The 23,437-nt window shown below is 37.9% G+C and overlaps 1 protein-coding gene across 4 annotated transcripts in view; it reads left to right on the top strand.

Annotated features, from left to right (window-relative positions):
- ncanb (neurocan b) overlaps positions 1-22,833 on the top strand; it is a 109,401-nt gene extending 86,568 nt beyond the window's left edge. For all 4 annotated transcript variants that reach the window (XM_053238159.1, XM_026924298.3, XM_053238158.1 and 1 more), the window contains 5 exons: positions 9,089-9,247; positions 11,486-11,568; positions 12,065-12,209; positions 17,156-17,338; positions 18,646-22,833. In XM_053238159.1, the coding sequence (XP_053094134.1) occupies positions 9,089-9,247; positions 11,486-11,568; positions 12,065-12,209; positions 17,156-17,338; positions 18,646-18,764 (689 nt within the window). In that variant the 3' untranslated portion in view covers positions 18,765-22,833. The remainder of the gene's footprint in view (positions 1-9,088; positions 9,248-11,485; positions 11,569-12,064; positions 12,210-17,155; positions 17,339-18,645) is intronic.
- The last annotated feature ends 604 nt before the right edge of the window (positions 22,834-23,437 follow it).

Genomic DNA, 23,437 nt, shown 5'->3' with positions numbered 1-23,437 from the left:
CTATTAAAGCCTGTTGCTTTATAGTACAGCAATTTTCTTGGATATTATACTTATAAATGTAAGCAAATAAATGATAATAATACTCACATGAATATTTACAGACATTTAATGGTGATAAGCTGCACAGTTGCTACCAAACTGCTGAATATAAAGATTGTTATTTTAGAAAGAAGTGTAGAACAATATTATAATTTTGTTTGGACACATTTGAATTAGAGCTGGGGGGAAACAATTTGGTGTTGTTTCATGGGTGATGTGCTAAATATACAAACAAGCACTCCCATTTGATTGGAATAATCAAGGAGATGCCATGTTCCTATGTCAGGTTAATTTATTTGCTCCCTCAGTCTCCAATGTAATATGACTCAAAGCTTGCCTGCTCTCTTCCAAATGGCATTGGTCTTTTGAAGCACGCCTCCCTCAGCAAGACCTTCCAGTTTCCATGGAGACCAGAGTCAATAAGTTTCCCATTGCCAAACTTGACAAGTGACCACGATGCTTTGGAAGCCAGCTCCCTCCAGTCTGGCTCCCAACACATTTGAGATAGTGTTACGTTAATTAGAGTCTTTCGGGAACCATATTGTGCTCTTAGATCTGTAAATACACTCGCTCACGGGAGAAATGCACTGTGGAACAATTAGATGATAAATTTAGAACCCACTCTAAATGGGGAATTTATTTATATTTATTCATTGTGTTAAACACGGGTGAGTGTGAAGGTGTACTTTACTGAATGTTACTGAACATTCACAAAATTGTTGTTGTACTTGCTGGAATACCCTGAAGGATTTTTTTTCGGTGACCTGCGCTGTGCTTTTTTTTCCCCTTCCTTTTGCTTACTTCAGCAGAGCAATTATGTAGCACCTCAAAGCATACCTGGCAATCTCTGCCCACCTGGAATGAGTGATAAACTCTTATTAGCTTGACTATTCAATAACTGAAAAAAATGACCAGAGGAAAAGTGCAGGGAAATACAAAGACACAATTCTATGTGCTCCTAGTGATATAAATCACTTATAAACACAATAAAATAGCAATAGGATGTTAGGAGCAAAACAGCTATAGAAGTTAATTAATCCCAAGGCTGTTGGATGAAAACTATTTATTTCTCAAAAACATATTTCATGCTATGGTTAATGCTCTCTCTCTCTCTCTCTCTCTCTCTCTCTCTCTCTCTCTCTCTCTCCCCCCCTTCTCTGTTTTCACTGCAATACAGTGCATAAATATTCATTTAGTGGAGAGAAAGAGAGAGATGAACTTGAGTAAAGGTATGAAATCTCTGGTGTGCTGTTATGTGAGTCTGATAAGTTATTAATGCAGCTTCTGACTTACTGAGCCACCCTTTCACTTACTCTGTGTACACTGGGCTACTGAATGCTCACTGCTACACAAACAAGAATATTTAGAAAAAAAGATTGTGAGGTACTGTTTAAAGTATTAGGTTATACAGTAATACAGTATACAGAGAAGGCAAGTTTCTGTGTGTGTGTGTGTGTGTGTGTGTGTGTGTGTGTGTGTACACCACCACAATGGATTTGAAATGAAGCAATCTAGATGCGATTGAAGTATAGACTTTCAGCTTAAATTCAAGGGGGTTTAACGAAAATATTGCATTAACCGTCTAGGAATTACAGCCATTACATTTTTCTCAGTTTCACAGGCTCAAAAGTAATTGGACAATTGACTGATAAGCAGTTTCATGGCCAGGTCTGGCATGTTTCCTCTTTATTTCATGACAAATTAAGGAGATAAAGATCTGGAGCTGATTCCCAAGTGTTGAATTTGCATTTGTAACTGTTCATGGGAGCTCTCACTATGCAGTCCAAAGAGGTGTTGATGCAAGAGAAGGAGGCCATCATAAGGCTGAAAAAACAAAACAGACCTATCAGAGAGATAGCAGAAACTTTAGGAGTGACAAATTTAGGAGTGACAAATCAACAATTTGGTACATTCTTAAAAAGAAGGCATGCACTGGCGAGCTCAGCAACACGGAAGACAACTAAAGTGGATGATCGCAGAATTCTTTCCTTGCTAAGGAAAAACCCTATCACAACATCTAACCAAGTCAAGAACACTCTGGAGGAGGTAGGCATCATTGTCAAAGTCTACAATCAAGAGACTCCTTCATGAATGTAACTACAGACAGTTTACTTCAAGATGCAAACTACTGATAATGCTCAAGAACAGGAAGGCCAGATTAGACTTTGCTAAAAAAAGACTTTGCCTGACCAGTTCTAATACAAGATTAACTTGTACCAGAATGATGGGAAGAGTATAGAGAAGGAAAGGGCTCATGTTCCAAAGCAAACCACATCATCTGTCAAGTATGTGGAGGCGTGTTATGGCATAGGCATATATGTCTGCCAATGGAACCAGGTCACTGGGGTTTATTGATGATGTGACTGCTGATAGAAGCAGCAGGATGAATTCCGAAGTGAATAGAGCTAAACTTTCTGCTCAGAGTCAGTCAAATGCTGCAAAACTGATAGGACGGTGCTTCACAGTACAGATGGATGATGACATACCACGAAAGCAACCCATGAAATGAAATGTTCTTAAATGTCCGATGACCTCAAGCCAATTGAGCATGCTTTTCACTTACTGAAAACAAAACTGAAGGCAGAAAGACCCAAAACAAGCAGCAACTGAAGGCAGCTGTAGTAAAGGCCTGGCAAAGCATCTTAAGGGTGGAAACTCAGCATTTGGTGATACCCATGGGTTCCATACTTCAGACAGTCATTGACTGCAAAGGACTGCAATCCAGGTATTAAAAATAATCCTTATATTTATAATTATATTAGTTTGTCCAGTTACTTTTGAGCCTGTGAAAATGGGGGGAATATGTAAAAAAAAAAAAAAAAAGAAGGGTGTAATTTCTAAACAATTAATAGAGAAGTTTAGAAAGGTGAATTAATAGAGAAGTTTACAAAGGTGAATTCAAATTCACCTTTGAATTAAAGCTGAAAATCAACACCTCATTCACATCTTCATTGCTTCATTTCAAATCCATTGTGGTGGTGTATAGAGTCAAAATCACAAACTAGTAATAGTAAAGATATATATATAGTAAAGATAGATTAAATAGGAATGAAGCAAAAGAACTGGGAAGCAATTATGAAAGTGATAAAGGAGCAGAACTATTGCTTAGAGATTTTGAAAGGCACAAGTAAACAAATATCTGTGGACCTCCTGGATGTTTATGTCAAACAGGGATATTCTCGTCATTCCTTAATATAACTTATATACAGTTCATTGGGATGTAATGATTCTATAGGACCATGGTGCACACAACTCATCAGCCACTCATCAGCCATTTGTCAGACCAGGTGATGTTTTTCCAATCTTCACCTGTCCAGTTTCATTGGGACTGTGACCACTGTAGCCTCAGATTACTGATCTTGGCTGACAGGAGAGGACGATGTGGTCTTCTGCTGTTGTAGCCCATCCACCTCAAGGATCAATGTGTTGTGCATTCTGAGAAGCTTTTCTGCTCATCATGGTTGTAAACAGTGTTTTTTGAGTTACTGTAGCTTTCCTGTTAGCTTGGACCAGTCTAGACATTCTTCTCTGACCTCTCTAATCAACAAGCTGTTTCTGCTGGCAGAACTGCTGCTCACTGGATGTTGTTTGTTTTTCGCACCATTCTGTGTAAACTTTAGAGACTCTTGTGAGTGCAGCGGTTGTGCTTTTGATCCCATTTTTTACATGATTGTATACATTGCTTCAACATGAATGGCTGATGGGATAATTTCATGAATGAGAAGGTGTACATGTGCCTTATAAAGTGGCCGATGAGTGTAGCAGCACAGTACACATTATTAAATAAAGTTAATATACACAACAGTGAAAAATTATACAATAAATCCAGAATAATAAAAACACAGGACCATGCACGCTAACTAGAGAGGACAACAGAACAATGTTTGGATAGATAATATGGCATAGCTGACAGAAAATTTATTTACTTGGGTCTTGTGTCTGATGTTTGTTGACTTTAGACTTAAGGATGTCAGTACTATGGTTAAGTGCATTTGCAGGCTGTTTGTCGACACACCACTCAGCCAGTGTGTATGCTTGAATTTAAAATAGTGTGATGTAGTTGCATAGTCCACTAACAGTATTAACATTTCACCTGTTACAATATTAACAGTTCCTGTGATTGCTTCATGAATTTGTAGTCACATCAAATGCCTTTTAAGGGACTGTCATTAATTAAAGATTTGGCTTTACATGCTGGATGACATCATCCCACACATTGTGCGTTTGTTTAAAGGACAGCTGACTTGGCAGGAGCGGGACTGAGATGGAGACCCAGATATGCAAATAATTGAGAGAGACAGTTCCACTGGGGTCCTGTATCAGAACGTACTGGTGCCAGCAAATTAATTTCAGCCACCTGAGTCCTTAGACATCATTCACACTAATGACAATTTCTTAATTGTTATAACATATCTCACATTCAGGAATTCCCAATTAAAGCAGGGTCGACTATGGGGGCCTCTTTGTGCCACTGAATAATCAATTCATCAATAGATGAATCAACTGATAAGCCAGGATTTTTAATTTTTTAATTTTTTAAAAAAAATTTTCATAAATTAAGATAATATGTGTCGAGAAGCAGACAGCCTTAATAATGGCAGCTTCACTTCAAAAATCAGTGAAATGATCAGCTCGGTTCAGGTCCTGCCTCCCGGGACAGTGGACAAAGTGATGATAGAATGGACTAGATAAAATGCTCTACTAATTGAAATGATCACTTGGTTATTGATCTTATCAAAAGCCAAATTTCAAGTGTGTTAAATGCTTTTTAATGTATCAGTAGATTGATTAACTATTTTATACTTCAGTTCATTTCTTCTTTATCAGTTCGATTAATTTTTTTCATGAATGTGTATGTGACAACCCTGCTAAGTTGGGTGTGGAATAAGGAAGCAGGAGGCAGGCTACTAATTAACTATTCAGGTTATTATTCTCTGAAAGTTTTAAGTGGCGCTTTTCAGAGCTATGCCTTATTGGTGCGCTCAAACAAAGGAAAAGAAAATGCACATAGCGTCTCAATGCTCTATCTTTCTCTTCCATCTGGCAGCCTATGAAAGAGTTAAAAACGTATCACTAGGTTCGTTCTCCACAACACTGCTTTACAGCTGGTGCTTGACCACATCTTCACTGCCACAGTGTTGCTCATCTGAAAAACTAAATATTAATTTGTCAATGTACTGTATCTATTAATAAACTGATTATTAAGTAGCACAAATTCCCTTAGTGGATTGAGTGGAATTTGGCAGGTAATTGGTGTTTTATAATTTGTGAGCATCACCTTGTCCCTGACCATTTTACTTGTCCATTGTTTGCAAGTCAATTTTAAAACTTTTCACCTCATAAATAGGACTAGAACTAATTACTTTTGCATAGTTGTAATGTTGCACTAGAGACTTGCTTCCTGCCCATATGCTAAAGTATAATTTTTGCCAAGTGCACTGGGGAAGAAGAGCACATCTTGTGCTTACTTAGTCAAGGGGGAGGCTCATCATGCATGGATGCTTTCTGTTGGTGGATTTGGTTGTGAGTGAGGCTGAGTGTTTAGTGAGTGCTGGTAAGAGTTTAAGACTAGGCACATTTGGCAGAGCAGCAGCTGGGAGTGGAGGGACACTGGAAAAGAACTGCAGCCTTTTCAGACCAGTGATATCAGTGATGTGAGCATTCCAACTACTGGCCTGATTCCTCATGTAGAAACATACACATACACACACCTATGAGAAACCAGGTGGGAAAAAATAAGTACAGCCTATAATTCAGTAACATGTAGAGCCACCTTTAGCAAAAATAACTTGAAGTGACCATTTTCTGTAGGAGTTTTATCAGTCTCTCACATTATTTTGGAGAAATTTTGGCCCACTCTTCTTTACAACATAGCTTCAGATCACAGATGTTTGAGGGCATTTGTTTATGCATAGCTCTCTAAGATCCCTCCACAGCATCTCAATGGGGTTGAGGTCTGGACTTGGCCATTCCAACACTTTTCATACAGTAAGCAGCTTACTTACTTACTTACTTTTACGGTAAGAAGGTTACTAAAGCAGAACTCCAGGTCCACAATTTCTGTGAATATGATGACTTGCATCCACCTTGCCAAGTCCTTTAAATTGAGAATGCAACTTCAACAGCACCCTACCACAGATGTTAGACAAGAACATGAGCTCATATCTTCTTCACTGTCTCTTCCAAGTGCTGTTCCTCTATAAACTCCTCCTCTTCTCCTATGTCTGCCCCTCTCTGTCTATCTTCTCGCTCTGATGACCCAGTGAATGGCCTCAGGCACTCCAAACTCTCTGTTCATAGCAGTTTTTCTTAATGTACCTGGCACAGGTTTTCTTCACCATATCTATTTACAGAGAGCTGAGAGAATCCACACACATTAGTACATCATACAAACTGGAGCACCTTCCCTGTTCCCTTTTATCCCCAACACATATGCTAATGATGCGTTTTTGTTTATCTTGGCAAGCAAGAAAAAAACATGTTCAGAGAGCTGGCAAAGCTGACTGTCTCCCTTACAAATGGCAGCAAGCCACCCGTCTCCACAGAGTGCCATCAACAGACAAGCCCTTAAAATCACCCCCCTCCTCCCCCTTGCTAAGTCTTTTATTATCACGGGTTTTGAACACTAAAGCACTAAAATATCACCTTGTGATGGAGATAAATGACCCAATCACTCACTTGGAAGCATTTTCCCATTTTATTTTTAACTGCTGCTCATTCGGGTGGATGAATATTAATCACAAAATAGAGTAACCAGTCAGCAGGGGCCTTGATATTTTTTTTTAATTGGGGTGAGTCTTTAAACCTTTGAATAATGACAAAAAAGCACAAGGGAATTCTCAGATCTCAGTATCTGTTTTGAGTGCTTTTTCACAGTGCAAACATTATTAATAATATGTATGATAAAAGAAAATGGGAGTAGAGGAGAAGTCATTTATTTGCCACTAGAATGTGCTCTCCAGTGGTAAATTCCACATGACTTTGGAACAAAGGCTGGCAGGTAGGGAGGAAAGAATGGACCACTCTCCATTCCCACCCTCACTGACTCACACTGTATGCCTGTGGTAGCTTGTACAGTCTCCTGCATCTGTATTCTTCCTGCTGCTGGAGATAACAGGCTGGGCTCCACTGGAGCCAGCTGATTTGGACATGCTCCCACTGGACAATAATATACCAACCGCTGTGCCGTCAGACTGTGTCTGTTGGACTGGAGAAGAGAGAGGGATGCTTGCGTAACACAAGCTTTTTATTTCGTAACCACCAGACTCTTAATGCAAGAGACAAGGCTGTTTCTCTCGCTTTTTGTTACTAAGTTCCTGATGAGCAAGGGCACACTGGTGCTGTCTTGTCTCTCAGTCCTTACACTACAGTTATTTACAGGTTTTAAATTAAGGTAAGAAAGGGTGAATTAGGGTGCTTTCATATATGCAGCACTTAATCCATTTGATTCAAACCCAGGAAGTGAACCAAACTGCTGTGTATTTTGCGAACAGCAAGTTGTTTTTTTGTTTTCAGCCTAGGGACAGAGCTAACATGCTACCAAAATAAAATGTATTCTAGATATCCGGGCTAAAGTAAACAAAATGAATGCTGGACACATTTTTACAAAATGTTTGAAACTTTTCTGTGCTTTGCTGCTTGTTTGATTTCTACAGTAGGTGTGCTTGCTGAATGTTTACTTTTTTCTGTTGCGTTATTCTGACCACTGAATGAGTCTGTTTTTAGCATCAAATCATTGGAATATGCGTGGAAATGCAGGTATAACACCAATTAGGTGTTTACAACCTTGTTACTTTGAATACATACCCATTTATGAGGTATTTAATTATGCCCTCGGTTAATTATGTAATTATATTAGAATTATTTCAGGCAGACCAAAAAAACTAAGTTTCTTTATAGCTATTTTTCAGTTTAATTATATCTCTGGTACTGATGGACTCTAATTATATTTCTACTTGTGTTTTTTGAGTTTATTCCATTTTTTTATATTTTTATTATAACACTGCAGAATCATTTTATTATAACTGTGCAGAATGCAGTTTTGTTCTTTGTCTTTTGTACTTCATGGTAGAGAAAAGAGAAAGTGAAGGTAGGAACCATCAAGCAGAACTCCTGCAACACTACTGAACACTTCAGTGAAGTAGAACAAAGGCAGCTTACCTTCCATGTCATGTCCACATTGTATAAAAATTATTCGGAAGTGATCAGATATGTGATGAATGAGAATGAGAACTAATACTGCAGAGAAAATTACATCAGCTGATGAAGGCACGTTGCACTGCCTGTCTCTTTCACCTTTTTACTTTACAGTACTCTGGCTCATAACACCCATCCTCTCAGCCTGGGCCTCTACAAGCATGCATGCTAATCACAGCCCATACGGCCCAATTTGCACTGGGCAATTTGCAGGTGTCGCTTTAGATTTGCTGGAAGAAAGCGGTGGTGCAGTGCTTCGAGCCTCCTGAAATTATCTGTCCAGGGCATTGAAACAGGCTTGCACATAAAACCTCCACACTCTACTCACACGCAGACATACAGTATGTGTTAATACACATTCATGCTCTCACATAAGTGCACACAAAAGTGCACACAAAAGTGTGCAGATTACGCTTCCTCTTCTGCACAGATGCTCAAAGCCCTAGAGGGTTGGAGAGCGTCTGCTCAGACGCTCAAACAAGGATGTGACAGGGCTTAATTAACCATTGAGCACAGCAGTGGAAGACATTTCTCTGGATTGCTGTCTTTTGTGCTAATGCTAAACTGTTCACTCATAAAGTGCACAGACACGGATTAGAGAGCCAGAACATACAGTAGATGCCGAGAAGAGGAAAAGAAACAGTTAGATATGTCTTTTTAGTGCAGTTGATTGACACATTGAGTCTGTGTGTGGGGGAAGTGTGAATGGGAAAATAATGGAAGGTGGCTTTGGCTTTTCAGTGGTACTAACTGAACTCTTCCTGCCTCCCTCCCTCTCTCCCTCTCTCCCTCTCTCTCTCTCTCTCTCTCTGTCTCTCTCTCTCTCTGTCCCTCACCATCACTCTCCCTGCAGACACTGAGGGTTGTGATCACAACTGGAGGAAATTCCACGGTCATTGTTACAGATACTTCATTCACCGACTCAACTGGGAAGATGCGGAGAAAGATTGCAGAGAGCACAACGGCCACCTGGCTAGCATTCACACCAGAGAAGAGCAGGACTTCATCAACAGTTAGTCACTCTGTTCATTTAACAAACTGTGTAATGCTTTTGCAGGACATATGATGAACACTTCATACATGTTTTAGAAAAGTGCTAACCTTCTACAATGCATAAAATCAGCTTAAATACATTAAGTCCAATTAGGTCTTCTTGGGTGATATTCATTTTAATTCTGTTGGCAGATTTTTCTTGAGTAGAGGTGTCCCAATAGATTCAGTCGATAGCAAATGCAGACCGAAGAATTTAAAAAATAAATGAATGAATTTGAATATTTACAGAATGACACAGAGTTTGTGCTGGGAAAAGAAATAAAAAAGGAAGTAAAAAGAAACAGAAGGCAAGATTTGTGCTAAATTGTACAGTCTAGACCTGCAGTTAAAACAGTATATGAACTATATGTAATACTTTGTTTCCAAAACATGACCAAAATTTAGAGTTTGTGTTTTTATCAAAGCAACTGAATACTCCAAGTCACTACACAGCCTACTAATTATGTCTGATCGTTACAAGCATACATTTTGGTTAATGGGTTGAAAGAAGTGTCTCTGTAAAAAGCTATCTCTGCCATTTTCTCTTCCACATCTGTTTATTAACAAATCACTACATGGCAAAGGAGAATTAAAGCCCCATGTCTGAGAGCTTTATCTATATAATCTGCTTCACAGCAACTCCAAAATGTCAACAAAAAAAAAATCAAACAGTTATTGTTCCTTATACATAAGCAAATGTAGAGTTAATGAATCCTTAGAGATTATCTTTTGATAGTGAGCGTAAATGTAAAGCATCAAAGGGAGACAATGAGAAAGAAAGTGAACATGCGGATTTGAAATGAGAATTACAAAGGGCGTTGGTATCCTAAAAACATTTATACTGCTCACTATATTGTAAAAAAAAAAATGGTTTAATAGAGTAATGTTATTTTTTGATAGATTTGGGTGGCTGGTGTGCTCATAAAAAAGAAAGGAGTTCAAGCATGATTTTACTGCATGTCTCTGGTGTGGATTTAAACACTGGTTATAATAGACATTTGTGCATGACTAAAAGCTTTCAGTGTGAACTGAATTTTATTAAAATTTCTTCTAGCAAATGTAATAATATTGTCACAGTGTACAGTCCTGCTAGTATTGTAGTGGGATATATAATATACGATTACAATGTGCATGTATTACCAAGCCAGTATACATTTAATGACATTGTAGAGACACTTGCTGTTCACCACAGTTTTGACACACCTTCTTCACATAGAGGCACAGCAGATTTTCCCCAAAAAGCCCATAATTTTCTCACTAATTTAGACTTGGACAGCTCTCAGCTCTCCCCTATCAAATGAGTCAGTTGCGTCTTTTTGAACTGGTCATCCAGAAGAAAGCGCTATCCGCCCTCTTCCACATATAGACGCCCACGATTGGCTAGTGTCGCATTTTCAGGAATTAAACTGGCAATGTGGCATGTTCGGAAATCAAACTCCGTCTCTGGACAATAGGGCAAACGCTTTTCTGTTGTACCACTCGGGAGCCAAAAAGGTATGTTCAGTCATGTTGAAAATACTAGTCTCTACACCAATAAAAGAAGCTCAGCCATTAGGAAGATTAATGGTCACTATAATGATGTTCATCTCCAACACTGTGACTGAAATTCTACTGTCCCGTCTCCAAAATCCTTATTCACTTTATGGGGACTGGTTCATCTTGCTTATGGTTGATGTAACACTCATGTATTATTGGCAGCCATTGTCTATGTTTTAGGAGCAGACAGTAGCGCATGCTTTAAGGCCTGAATGATGTCTGAGTGTGGAAACATTTTGTAGGGGAATAAAAAATCATGGCTGGATACTGGTTGTGAAGCTGATCCTGGTTTGGACTTGTGTGTAATCATGGAGTACGGCTTAAAATGGTGTGTTTTGACTGTTGAGTTCACAGCAATCCCTTCTCATTGGGAGATTACAAGATTGAATCCTGAAGTCCAAGAGGATATAATTTGGCCCAGCTTGCTGGGTGGGAATGATGGTGTTCCTCTTTCTTCTCGATCAGAGCTGCCCGATGATATTGCATTGCAGTTGTGTTGGAGAAAGCATGTGTTAGCCCTGACCCTCCCAGAGTCATGCAATAGGAGAAACTCAGCTAGGGCGGGAAGTGGTTACGACTAAATATAACTGAGATTGAACACCACATGAGAAATCTGTTTCAGTTGACTTTGTGTGTTGTTTGGTTTGTTCTTGTTTTGGACTTTTTGATCTTTTATTAACAGGTATGAGCCACGAGAACACTTGGATCGGTCTGAATGACAGAACAGTGGAGGAGGATTTCCACTGGACTGATAACATGGATCTGGTGAGGCGAGGCCATATGCTCACTTGTCTGCCAGTAGATGTTTCCATCTTATTTGTTTGACTGACATATTCCTTTGTCAGGTTTTTTTGTTCAGTTGCCTTTTTTGATGAGTAGTCTGCTGACTGCAGAAAGCAAGACAGCTACATTGCAGAATCTTTTTAAAAGAAAGCAGAAGGTTGGGTCAAGACACGAGACAGCTGCAGTGTTTAATCAAAAACTGCCTGTGATGGGATTTTTCTGTTCTTGTACAATTTAGGGGCTTTTTAAATAGCACAGCTCTCAGTTAGTGCATGCTCTGAGAAAAATTGCACCTCAAAATATTTCACTCTCCAAACTTTGTAAAGCCAGAAAACCTGTTTATATCCAAGACCTCAAATCCATTTGCTGTATCTGGAAATGAATTTGTAATATGCTCAATATGTGGCAGGATATGTTAAATGGCTAGCAAAGTCAAGGGATTGTGTTTGTGTCTGAAATATCCCTGTGCCTCCTGCAGCAATATGAGAACTGGAGGGAGAACCAGCCTGATAATTTCTTTGCGGGAGGAGAGGACTGCGTGGTGATGATCGCCCATGAGAATGGCAAATGGAACGACGTGCCCTGCAACTACAAGCTGCCCTACATCTGCAAGAAAGGCACAGGTGTGTGAGAGAGAAGGGGAGAGAGAGAATGGAAAGAAGTGTGTTCGGCATTCTGTTTTCTCATATGTGTGTTGTTTCATATTTACAAATTTCTACACTACATACGTTAACACATTGGCATGAGTCTTCAAGCCACTTTTGAACACTTTATATATATATATGTATATATGTATGTATGTATGTATATATAAAGCATGTGTTAGCTTTATATAACTTACAAAACTTATATAATGCTACTTGCATACATCGGTTTGAACTCCTGTCTCATCATAACCTCAATCACCCTCGATCACTCATCTGCCTCTTGGAGAGAGTGAATTCAGCGTTCTACTCTTCCCTCTGCCCTGCTTCTTCAAAAAAAAGTCAGTCTGGGAAGCAGCAAAGGTGTGACAGAGGCTTTGTCAGGAGGGCCATTTTTAAAAGCTTCATTATAACATGAAGTATTGTGGTCCTTCTGTAATACCACAGGTGCTTCATTTCACTCCTTTGTGGGCCAATTATACTCATTTTGTCTGAAGATTTGCATATGGAGCAGACAGAGCCTGCAGAATAGCCAGGTTTGCTGCCTGGCTGGACTGTGAGTGGTTACTCTGGTTGCTTACAACATTTTTTTACAAATGGCACTCATGCACTGCAACACTAGTACTGGCTTACTTTTTCCTGATGGCTGAGTTTTAGTGAAGGGGTGGACAAATAATAAATTCATCTGCTAGCATACTGGGCAAGTAAAAGCTCCAGTGTGCTGTCCATTCCCATGGTATGTATGTTTGCCCAAAAGCCCTATTAACTACGCTAAAGGTTAATGAGGTTTTTGTTCTGTGCTGTACTGTACTGTACTGTATATTTCTCAGTATTGTCACTGTTCAAGCTTAATAATATGGCAAGTAAAAGTAGTTCATTCCAAAATCAACCATTTGCATGCATGGAGCAGCAGGTGGCGGGATTTGGAAAAGATTAGCGTGCACTACAGGGTCAGTGTGCTTTGCGCCATTGAGAAATACATGTACCAAAAGGAGCATGTTATATTTAAACAAACTTTTCATGCTGAAATGAAAGATTTTCTTTTTGGAAAGTAAAAAATGTAGACTTTTTTCTGGTGGTTGAGTAAGTGAAGTAAAAAAAATACTGGTGACCATTATATCAACAACCCACTGAACCTGCTAGTCCCCAGGGCATACGTGAATGAAAAACTGATAGCTACAATATCTACTTGGAGTTTCTAGGTGGAGTTGATGTGTTTGTTCATGTCTGCACAATTTTCAAATTAATATGAATAAACAGGTCTGGGGATGAATCATTTAGGAAGTGTGTATGGATTTGTATATGGATGTGTGAAATTTTGTAAATCATTCTTTGGAACTTTTAGGATGTAATCAAAAATCTATATTTAGGATTGACTCCAGATGTTACAATCTCTATTCCAAATTCCTGTTCAAAATAAGTCAGTCTTCTATCTGGAGATATTGGTGGTTTTCTCAACAGTGGTTGGAGGTCCAGTTGAAGGAGTTGGTTGATATTTCCCATTTCAATCACAGTGTGACAAGGATGAATCAGGAAGTGGACTCCTCACTGTGATTTGCACATCCCAGCATGCATCAGTGCAGGTTATCAGCAGTGATTAGAAGCCAAGGCTGATTGATGTGGTGAAAGAATGAGAAAAGTCTTAGTGACTTCAGCATACGGTTCAACATAATGAAGATTTCAGGTGCAAATTTTTATGCTATATTTCTAATTCTATGCATCATTATGCACATTCACATACACTTCTATAATTGCATAATGCAACATCTTCACATGAAAAATTCCAGCATTTCATTGTGACTGAAAACAATGCAAAATTCCTATGTCTGTAGAGTGCACATTATAAAATTATTTTAATAAAAACTCCAAAAAAGTTGTACAAAAATAAATCTGTACAACTGACACCTTGACAGTTTGAAAAGGGATTTTTTAAAGTATATAATATATAATATAATATATTATAAACTTTCCTCATACCCAGTACTTTTCCATGCTAACCTCAAAGAGAGACAGTTCTAGAAAATTACTTAATACAGTCTCAATCATTATAACATCTACAGTGACCGGGCTCATTCCCTTATAGTATAAATGTGCATGAGGTTATAAAATGACCATGTTGTATGGTATGTTAAAAACTGCTTTACTAGTTTTAACCATGAAAATATATTACTAGATGTACCTTGATACACTGCAAAAAATGATACACTGAAAAAAATGTAATGGGCAAATTTATCTAATATTTCTTATTATGAGATTATTATAAATCAAATATAAGATTATTCAGACTATTGTAGAAGCTTTTATATATGTCAAGATTTAGAATTTTCTTATTCTATTGGGAAATAAATTTGTATGAAGCTTTGCATGAAACTTGAAATTTGTGGGGGAAATGGTTTACTGATTTATTGTATTTGGCTATATTCATTATATTTTCTCTTGCTAAGATGTCATTTTTTGCAGTATAGACTCTCTTAAAAGACAGATGATGTTCATTGCGATGTATGTTCTTGTAAACCTTACAGAACACCTAGTCTACATGATTTTTACTGCAGTTAGGGAGCTCTGTCTGCCCTTAGGCAGTACTAAACCCTGAGTCAGTAAGGCAATGTCCTACATGTGACTATAATATTAAATCACCTTCCAGGATTTGACAGCACTATAAAGGCAGCAGGGAACATCCTGAAGTGTTTTGCTTGGATCTTCAGGCATTTGAAAAACACCATGCAGTGTTATTTTACAAACATCTCCCTGCTACCATAAATGACTTTTAACTGTGTAATTACAGCTTTATTCAAGAGCACCAGTTGGAGAGTGGCACCATTCACCATCCTAGCACAATAAAGTCTGTGTAAATGTCTTATTTGTCCAGCAGTAACATCCCAGGTAGGGTGAGGAACTGAATAATGTTTTTGCTAAATGGCAGAATCGGAAAAACTACCCTCTATTTTTGTCCCATCTTCAATGATATTGATTCAGCCTTTTGTATTTTGTGCAGCAGTAGGGCTTTTTTAGAAGACATGGAGGCGGTGGAATCTTGAAAACCTAGAGTAGCTGCTGGATGAGACATGTCAACAGCGACTGACATGAGACATCTCAGATCAATTTTTTATCTTGTAGTATCTGATTAATCAGGAAGGATAACAGATAACCTTTGGCACTGATTGTTGTTCTAGAGTTGTTGTGGTTGATAAAGAAAGATTCTGTCAAAGGGAACAGCTGACACATGAAACAATAACAGTCCAGATAGGTAGAAATTCATAATGGTCAAAGATTTTAGTAGCTTTTCAGTGTTGCGCTTGATTGATGTTTGAAAGATGTTTGGATGTTTGTCAGGAAATTACCAATTAACACATGCGTTCTGTTTGCAAATTAATTCCCTGTGGTGCTTCGTTTCTCACCACAGCAGACTTGGGTCAGTTTAATTTTGCAGACTCAGTAAACAGAGACACAGAGTGTAAGCAAGACTGCCATCTAAGGAAAGAGGAAAGAACTACAACAAGACCTCATTGAACTGAATTTAAAATGAACCTTTCTCATCTTATTGTTTCATATTTTTGGTCATATTGTGCACAGGTCATTAATATCAACCACTTAAAATGACTCTTTCTGCAATCTTCCATCAAAGTGCAATGATTTTTTTGCCTACTTCTAAATATCTCCAGATAACCAACTGCATCACCTTGCACAATAATGTTTTACCTCTGCAACGTCCATAGCTTTCAAAAAATGGTGAGCTCTTTTGTTCAGAAATATGGTACGTCACACTAGTAAAATTTATTTCTGTTTCATGATGCCCTTAACCTAGGACCTGTCACTGGCTCCTGAATCACATTCCTCACATTTATAAATGCATACCTTTCCTATTAGTTTTGCTTTAGTTACTGAATAATATGCTCGAAGATGAGTAACTCAGTAATAAGCTGGAGCATTATGGCGTTGTTCAGCGCTACATCTCATAGACGTGTTCAACCATCATAGACCTATATATAATTATGTCTGCTGTAATAATAGTATTTCTGAATTTTTTTATTTTTTTTTTACTGAACTGACTTATGTAAGTAATAGCATGTCAGTATGTGTCTGAGGCCAAGTGGAAGTATAATTACATTCATTTCCTGTTCATTTCCTGCCATGTCTATTTCCTGTCCACCACAATTAAATTTCTACAATATTTAATCATTTCCATAAGTACTTGCTGTTCATAGATACTAAAGACTTGTTAATGGTGTGTTAATGATGAATGTAATGTGTGTTGACCTGGGAAAACCTTTTGACATTTTCTCTTTTATGTAATTCTGAAAACTACATGTATTTTCCATGCATCTTTTTCAGAAGTAATGTTAAAACATTTTAAAGTGTTTTGGTTACCACAGAAAATGAAAATGGAGAAAATTGCATTTATAGATACCATTCCAACTCCACTGATAGATACATACACACAGATGGTCTAAGAGCACTGCTATTTATTGATTTCATTTGCATTTAATTTAATATGCAATACATGTACAAATTATAATATGTTTATCAAAGAATTATAAGTTTATGATGGGAAGTGTGCAGTCACTTATCAGCATAGTCAGCATCATCCATTACACTCTAAATTCACAATGGCATGCAGCTGTACAACAACTTGACCAAAGCTTTGTGAGGAAATCACACATAGCTGACAAGGTTTTAGACATCTAACAGACTGACTGCATTTAGCACTGTATTATACTGCCTTCTTACCCAAAATAGTTTTTGCAGGTAGATAGCCAAGGTAATGCTTGAAAGTAACCTAAATAAATTAATTTAGGTAAAATAGTTAAAAAAGGTGTGTGTATTTGTGTGTGTGTGTGTGTGTGTGTGTGTGTGTGTGTGTGTATAAAATGACATATTTTTGGATACCAGTGTTTTTCCTGGGATTTTTTTTTCTGTCACTGCAGTGCTGTGTGGCCCCCCTCCCTTAGTGGACAACGCTTTCCTGATTGGCCGCAAGCGTTCACACTACGATATCCACTCAGTTGTGCGTTACCAGTGTGCGGATGGGTTCCTCCAGCGCCATATTCCCACCACCAAGTGCCGCGCCAGTGGTAAATGGGACCATCCCAAAATCTTCTGCACAAAGTGTAAGTGACTGTGTTGAATTACACATAGGCTTAACTTATCATATACAGTTGGGGTCATACAGTAAGTTTACATACACCTTGCAGAATCTGCAAAATGTTAATAATTTTTTTTAAAACATATAAGAGGGATCATAAAAATTGCAGTTTGTTTTTTATTTAGTACTGCCCTGAATAAGCTATTTCACATAGCAGATGTTTACATATACTCAACAAGACTCAATAATAACTGAATTTACACAAATGAACCAGTTCAAAAGTTTACATACACTTGATTCTTAATACTGTGTGTTATTACCTGGATGATCAACGACTGTTTTAATGTTTTTTTTTGATAGTTGTTCATAAGTACCTGGTTTGTCCTGAGCAGTTAAACTGCCCACTGTTCTTCATAAAAATCCTCCAGGTCCTGCACATTCTTTGCTTTTCCAGCATCTTCTGCATAATTGACCCCTTTCACTCACTAGATTAAGAGCCAAAAAAACTTTTGAACAGGATGATCGGTGTAACTTGTTATTATTTTGTTTAAAGATCTTTTTTTCATTTAGTACTGCCCTTCAGAAGCTACATAAGATATTTACATGTTTCCCAGAAGACAAAATAATAACAATTTATACCAATCATCTTGTTCAAAAGTTTGTATCCCCTGGCTCTTAATGTTTCATGTTGCCTTCTTGAGCATCAGTGAATGTTTATACCTCTTGTAATAGTTGTGTGTGAGCCCATAAGCTTTCCTAAGTGTGGAAAGATGGATCTCAACATCCTATAGCCACTGTTGGAAAGGAGTCAAATGTATAGAAGATGCTGGAAAAGCAAAGGATGTGCAGGACCTGGAGGATTTTTCTGAAGAACAGTGGGCAGTTTAACTGCTCAGCACAAACAAGGGACTCATGAACAACTATCACAAAACATAAAAACAGTCATTGATCATCCAGGTAACAACATACAGTATTAAGAATCAAGCATATGAACTTGAACTGGTTCATTTGTGTAAATTCAGTTATTATTGTGTCTTGTGGACTATATATAAACATCTGCTATGTGAAATAGCTTATTCAGGGCAGTACTAAAAAAACAAAATACAATTTTTATGATCCCTCTTAATAACATTTTGCAGATTCTGCAAGGCGTATGTAAACTTATGACCCCAACTGTATCAAATGTGGGAGTATGTGAGTAAAAAAACTGAATACATGAACTGAATTTGGCCTTTTAAAGATCACTAAAGAAGAAGTGCTCCAGCAGTTCGGAGCAGTTTCTGTAGGGCGTCTTGGTGCTAATTTGCTTTCCCTTTCCATCTCTTTCTACAGCTCGGAGATCCCATCGCTACAGACGCCATCATCACAAGTCTCATCATGAGCGCAGAAAGCACAAGAAGCACGGCTCAGGCGGTCATCGGGGTAGACAGGAGGGTCATGGCCATTTCTAACCAAAAACAAAACCCATGCCTCTATGTCCCAATGAAGTTCTCCTTGTTCCTGCACTGTCTGAAACATTCTGTTTCCTTCATCAGCCTCTATCCCTCAAACCTGTGATCAGAGGGTCGCTGTTAGACCCCGCATAGACTATAATGACTACAATGTCTCGTTTTTTAGTTTTTTTTTTTTTTGTCAACTTCATTCTGTTAATCTGTCCATCATTTTACTGTACCTACAATGAGCCTACTCAAGGGAGTTCATTCATACCCCTAGGGGTTGAAAACTCTTTTTGGTCGTGTACTGTACTTTCACATAAGCAGGTATAAGAGGTGGCAGTTTGGTACAAAAGTGTACATATAGTACTGAATTTCATTTTAAAATGCAGGATCAACAGTCAAGAAATCGCACTCATGTTTTACTACCATACTATCTTTCATATATTGAGAGCGTTTCTTGATCTTTGTTAACTTTGGTTAGCAGTTTGTAAGGCATTACCTTAACTCAATGATAATTCTGAATAGGTTGTTGTGTTTTCATTAAGAGGAGTGATGATTATTCTGATTTAGGATGATTGCTTAGCATTGTTTTGTCTTAGTGTTTAAAATCTTTTACAACAGCAGCAACGTAGAGGAATCTTCTTTTCACCTTTCTACTTCAGAGATCGACAAATTAAATAAAAGGATAGTTGGGCAACAATCAGTCATATTAGTTTCACTATTCAACTTTTACATTTTTCACATGTACTGAGAAATTCCTGAATAGTTATTAGCCAAAATCCTTTGATTAGCATGATGCAAGTAAAAATCATTGCACAGTTGGCACATTATCATTCAATAAACCAAAACCATACAGAGCCTATTTTCCCAAAAGCATTTAAAAGCACTGGTAGAGAGAGTGTTTTAATGTGATGCTCCACCATTGTGATAATTTTGGGAAACTCAGTCCAGAATTATTCATGCAGTTGCACAACTAATTTGGAAATATATAAAGCGTTCTTTTTTTCAATGCTTTATTTTACCTTAAAAGCAACAGGTCTCTTAAGACTATCTGGCTGTGTTGTGTGAGAGTATAATGCTCTGTCATTTACCCTGTCATTTCTTTATTGCATTTACAATTTATAGAATTCATTACACAATGCTTAAGCATTTCCTAATGATTTTGAGTTGCATTTATGCTAAATGGGGGTTAGCATAATTTTTTTCTGACTATCAGCCCTCTAGCTTCTAAGGTAAGACACTTCCAACATATCAATTAGGCATTTTCAACTCTTTAATGTTTGATGGATTGGTATAATTTTAAGGGTAAAAGTAGCTGTTGTTTTGAGGCAGAATGATTTTTGCCACTCATTGTTGGAGAATTGTTATGTGACTATTGTGTATGAAAGAGTGAAAATGTATAAAAGTGAAAAACAGACAGAGAGGGAGATGGAACTATACACTCTCAATTGTACCCCATTTAATCCACTGACTTGTGTCATCGTTTAAGTTATGCCCTGTACCTGTAATTAGCTTCTCAAATTGATTTATATAGTTCAAGAGTGAATTAAAAAAGATAGAGCACTACAACACTGTAGATGATCTCATGCCATGCACAAACAGATGCCAAAAGGGCTCCTTGATAAAATGTTCAGTTGTAGAGGTGCCTCACTTCCACTTTGAGCTACACTTAAGGTCATGGAGTTAAAACTGTCTGGAGAGGCATGTAAGGAACATAGCCACAAGAGATTCAACATTAGTGTTTCTAATCAAAACTGTACTCAATGTTCATTGTGGTTTGGATAACATTTCTGCTCTTTTTTTAAGGACCAGATGCATGTCCTGTTTTCCAAAGAAGGCTGCAGCAGCTGACTGGAATAAGATCTGCACCAGCTCTGTGCCTTTCTCTCATCCTCTCACAAAAGAAAAGAGACACACTTTCATACACTCTCCCCCTTATGCCAAAACTGCTTGTGCTTATCTCTCTCCCTCTGTCCTCCCTCAATTCCTCTAGAGATTACACTTCCCACTTTGCGTTCTCTCCCCTCGAGTCTTCGTCGCTGCCTTTAGTCAGCTTGTCAATGACAAGGACATGCGAAAGGAGATGGAAAAGCATGCTTTTTTATTCCCAAGCATGCTTAATTAACGTTGAGGTTATCTCCTTGTCATCTGTTTTTTAAATGATGGCGTGATGAACATTAAAAGTCGCACAGTGACTTTTAGATATTAGTTTATGACTTGTTTAATGAATATATCAGACTTGCATTTGACTTGCTTCTAAGCCTGATATTATTGATACTAATAGAATGATTCGAACCACATATAGAAGGAGTAGAATATAACAGCTCAAAAATGAGATGCTGGTAATATGTAAATTTGTCAGAATTGGCCACTAGTGTGAATACGCTCTAATTTACCTCTCCTTCATATTGTGTCATATAAATTAAAGACTTTACAGAACCATAAAGGCAAGTCAGATGGATAACAGCAGGCCGAAGAGTGACTCATAATTATGAAAATGAGTCTCTAAATGGATAATGCTCATAGCTGTTTGTTGGAGAGTGTTCTTCAAAGCTTTAAGAGTCAGCTGAGGCTTCCTGGGGCAACTCTTCTGACTAATTACTACAGAGCCATTGAAATCCCAGAAGGTTCTGTGGCAGCATCACAAACTAGTTAGGTTTCTGGATCATGGCCCCATTTACAGAACATTTGTCTCCCATGAAATATGATATTATAGCATGCATAAACAGACAGCGGCTTTGTAAAAGGTCTTGGTTTAATATTTGCTATCAAAATGTCCACATACAGAAGTGCACACTTTGTAAGACATGTACCTTTTTGTATTTATATTGTAGGTGTTTGAAAGGAGGGCAGGAGTGAGCTAGGGGAAAAGGAGTGACCTCTATTCCGTCTAGACACCATGTTAGCGTTGCGCATCTATCATCTGCCGACTAGGCCACTTGGTGTGAGCAGTGTGTGGAGCTTATCTCCTTCTCATTGCATTATCTTTGCCTAAGGGGGTTTCTGGTTATATGCTTTTATAAAGGGGAAAAGTAACGTAATGAGGAAGAGGAGTCAGACCTAAATAGCACAAGCTGTTCCATATGTATGTAATTTTTGCTTTTGAAATTTGTCCTATACTACACAGAAGAATCATAGCCAAGCCCTTTAACAGTATTACAATTGGCATATACGTTTTGTGATAGATCTCTCAGACTGTAAGAGAGGCTGTGCAAGTGGAGAGCCGAGACAGTGCTAGTTGACTAATCCCCATCCCACACAGAAGTGTAGAGGTGGTTAATCAAAGCACAGATCTATATTTTGCTTTTAGTTATTGTACATTTTTGACTTCAATTCTTGTTCAATTTTTGAATTGAATCTTCAATTCAATTTTGTCAGTATATTAGTCTCAAATGACTCTTTACATTAGCCTTTGTTCTCTTTTGAATCATGATCATTTTTCATTGAGGTGCTCTTGGTTTTGGTTTTTGGTTTTCTAACCCACGTAATTGGTTTTCTAACCCACATAAAGTTCTGTCTTATTCCACTTGTAGAACAATATAGTAAATTAGGTTTTAGAAGCTATTTTCTGAAAAGTGAAGGTTTGGCTCAAGTGTGAGTTTAGTTGATACACCAGCCACCACTCTGATGATGTATAAAGCTCTGCTGCACCACTTCTCACCTCTGTGACGTACAAACTCTGTACCTTTCTACTTTTCATTTCCTGTCATTTCTGTTTTTTTCTAATGAAATCTGGACGTGTTTGTTGCTTAGAGTTATGGATCACAATCACACAGTCTAACTTACCATCCAATGTAGACTTAGTGAACAAATTGGGGAAAATGTTAAAGTAATTGCAGCAGAGAGAAATATTTAACATCCTGATAGAGACATTATGGTTTCTGTGGACTCCTTTTCTCACAGGTTTCCTTTTCCAGTAGTGTTATTTCTCTGTTATAGCTACTGATGTTGAGTCAGGCTATGTGAATGTGCTCCATGTGTATTGATCAGTATTTATAGATGTTCTGATGAATTCTAGTCCTGTCGTTGTAGTACATTCTTTACTTGACAAATGATCCATTAAAATCATTTGGCTGGATCAGTACAGCTCTTGTGTGTTGTTTTTGTTTCAATTATTTGCATACATGTTCAAAACTCTTAAGGGTCCTTTGCTCATCCCTCTGGGAGAGCCCTTAAAGTTTGTAAGGTTCTTAATCCCTTTTAATCCCTTAATTCGTAATCTTAATCCAATGACCTCTTGAAGAATGCTTTTTTTCTTCTTGTAGTACTTGTATTGCCACACTGTTAGGAAGCCTTTGAGGGAACCCTTAAAGACTACAACAAAGACTAAACACTACAAGAGAGGGTTATAAAGAATCCTTTTGGAAAAGGTTCTAAGTAGAACCTCTTTAGTAAATGTCAATGTAACAAATGTTCTCCAAAGAACCTTAATCAAAAGGTATTGATTAGAGGGTTAAATAAGCTTATAAGGCTATATGGGTCAATGATATCTACCCGTAAAGTGAATTGAAAAATAGGTTCTATATTGCAATCTGGGTCAAAGGTTCTATGTAGAACCCTATAACAGAGGGTTTCTGTTTCAGAGAGAGTTCCAAATAGAACCTATTTAGGATGCCATGGCAAGAACCTTAGAGTTATTTTTTCTAAGACTAGTATTCTGGGCTTCCCCATAAGGATGCCTTGTGGTG

The sequence above is a fragment of the Pangasianodon hypophthalmus genome, chromosome 11, assembly GCF_027358585.1.
Source record: "Pangasianodon hypophthalmus isolate fPanHyp1 chromosome 11, fPanHyp1.pri, whole genome shotgun sequence".
NCBI classification, from domain to species: Eukaryota; Metazoa; Chordata; class Actinopteri; order Siluriformes; family Pangasiidae; genus Pangasianodon; species Pangasianodon hypophthalmus.
The sequence above is the reverse complement of the archived record's forward strand: the minus strand, read 5'-3'. Positions and strand labels throughout refer to the sequence as shown.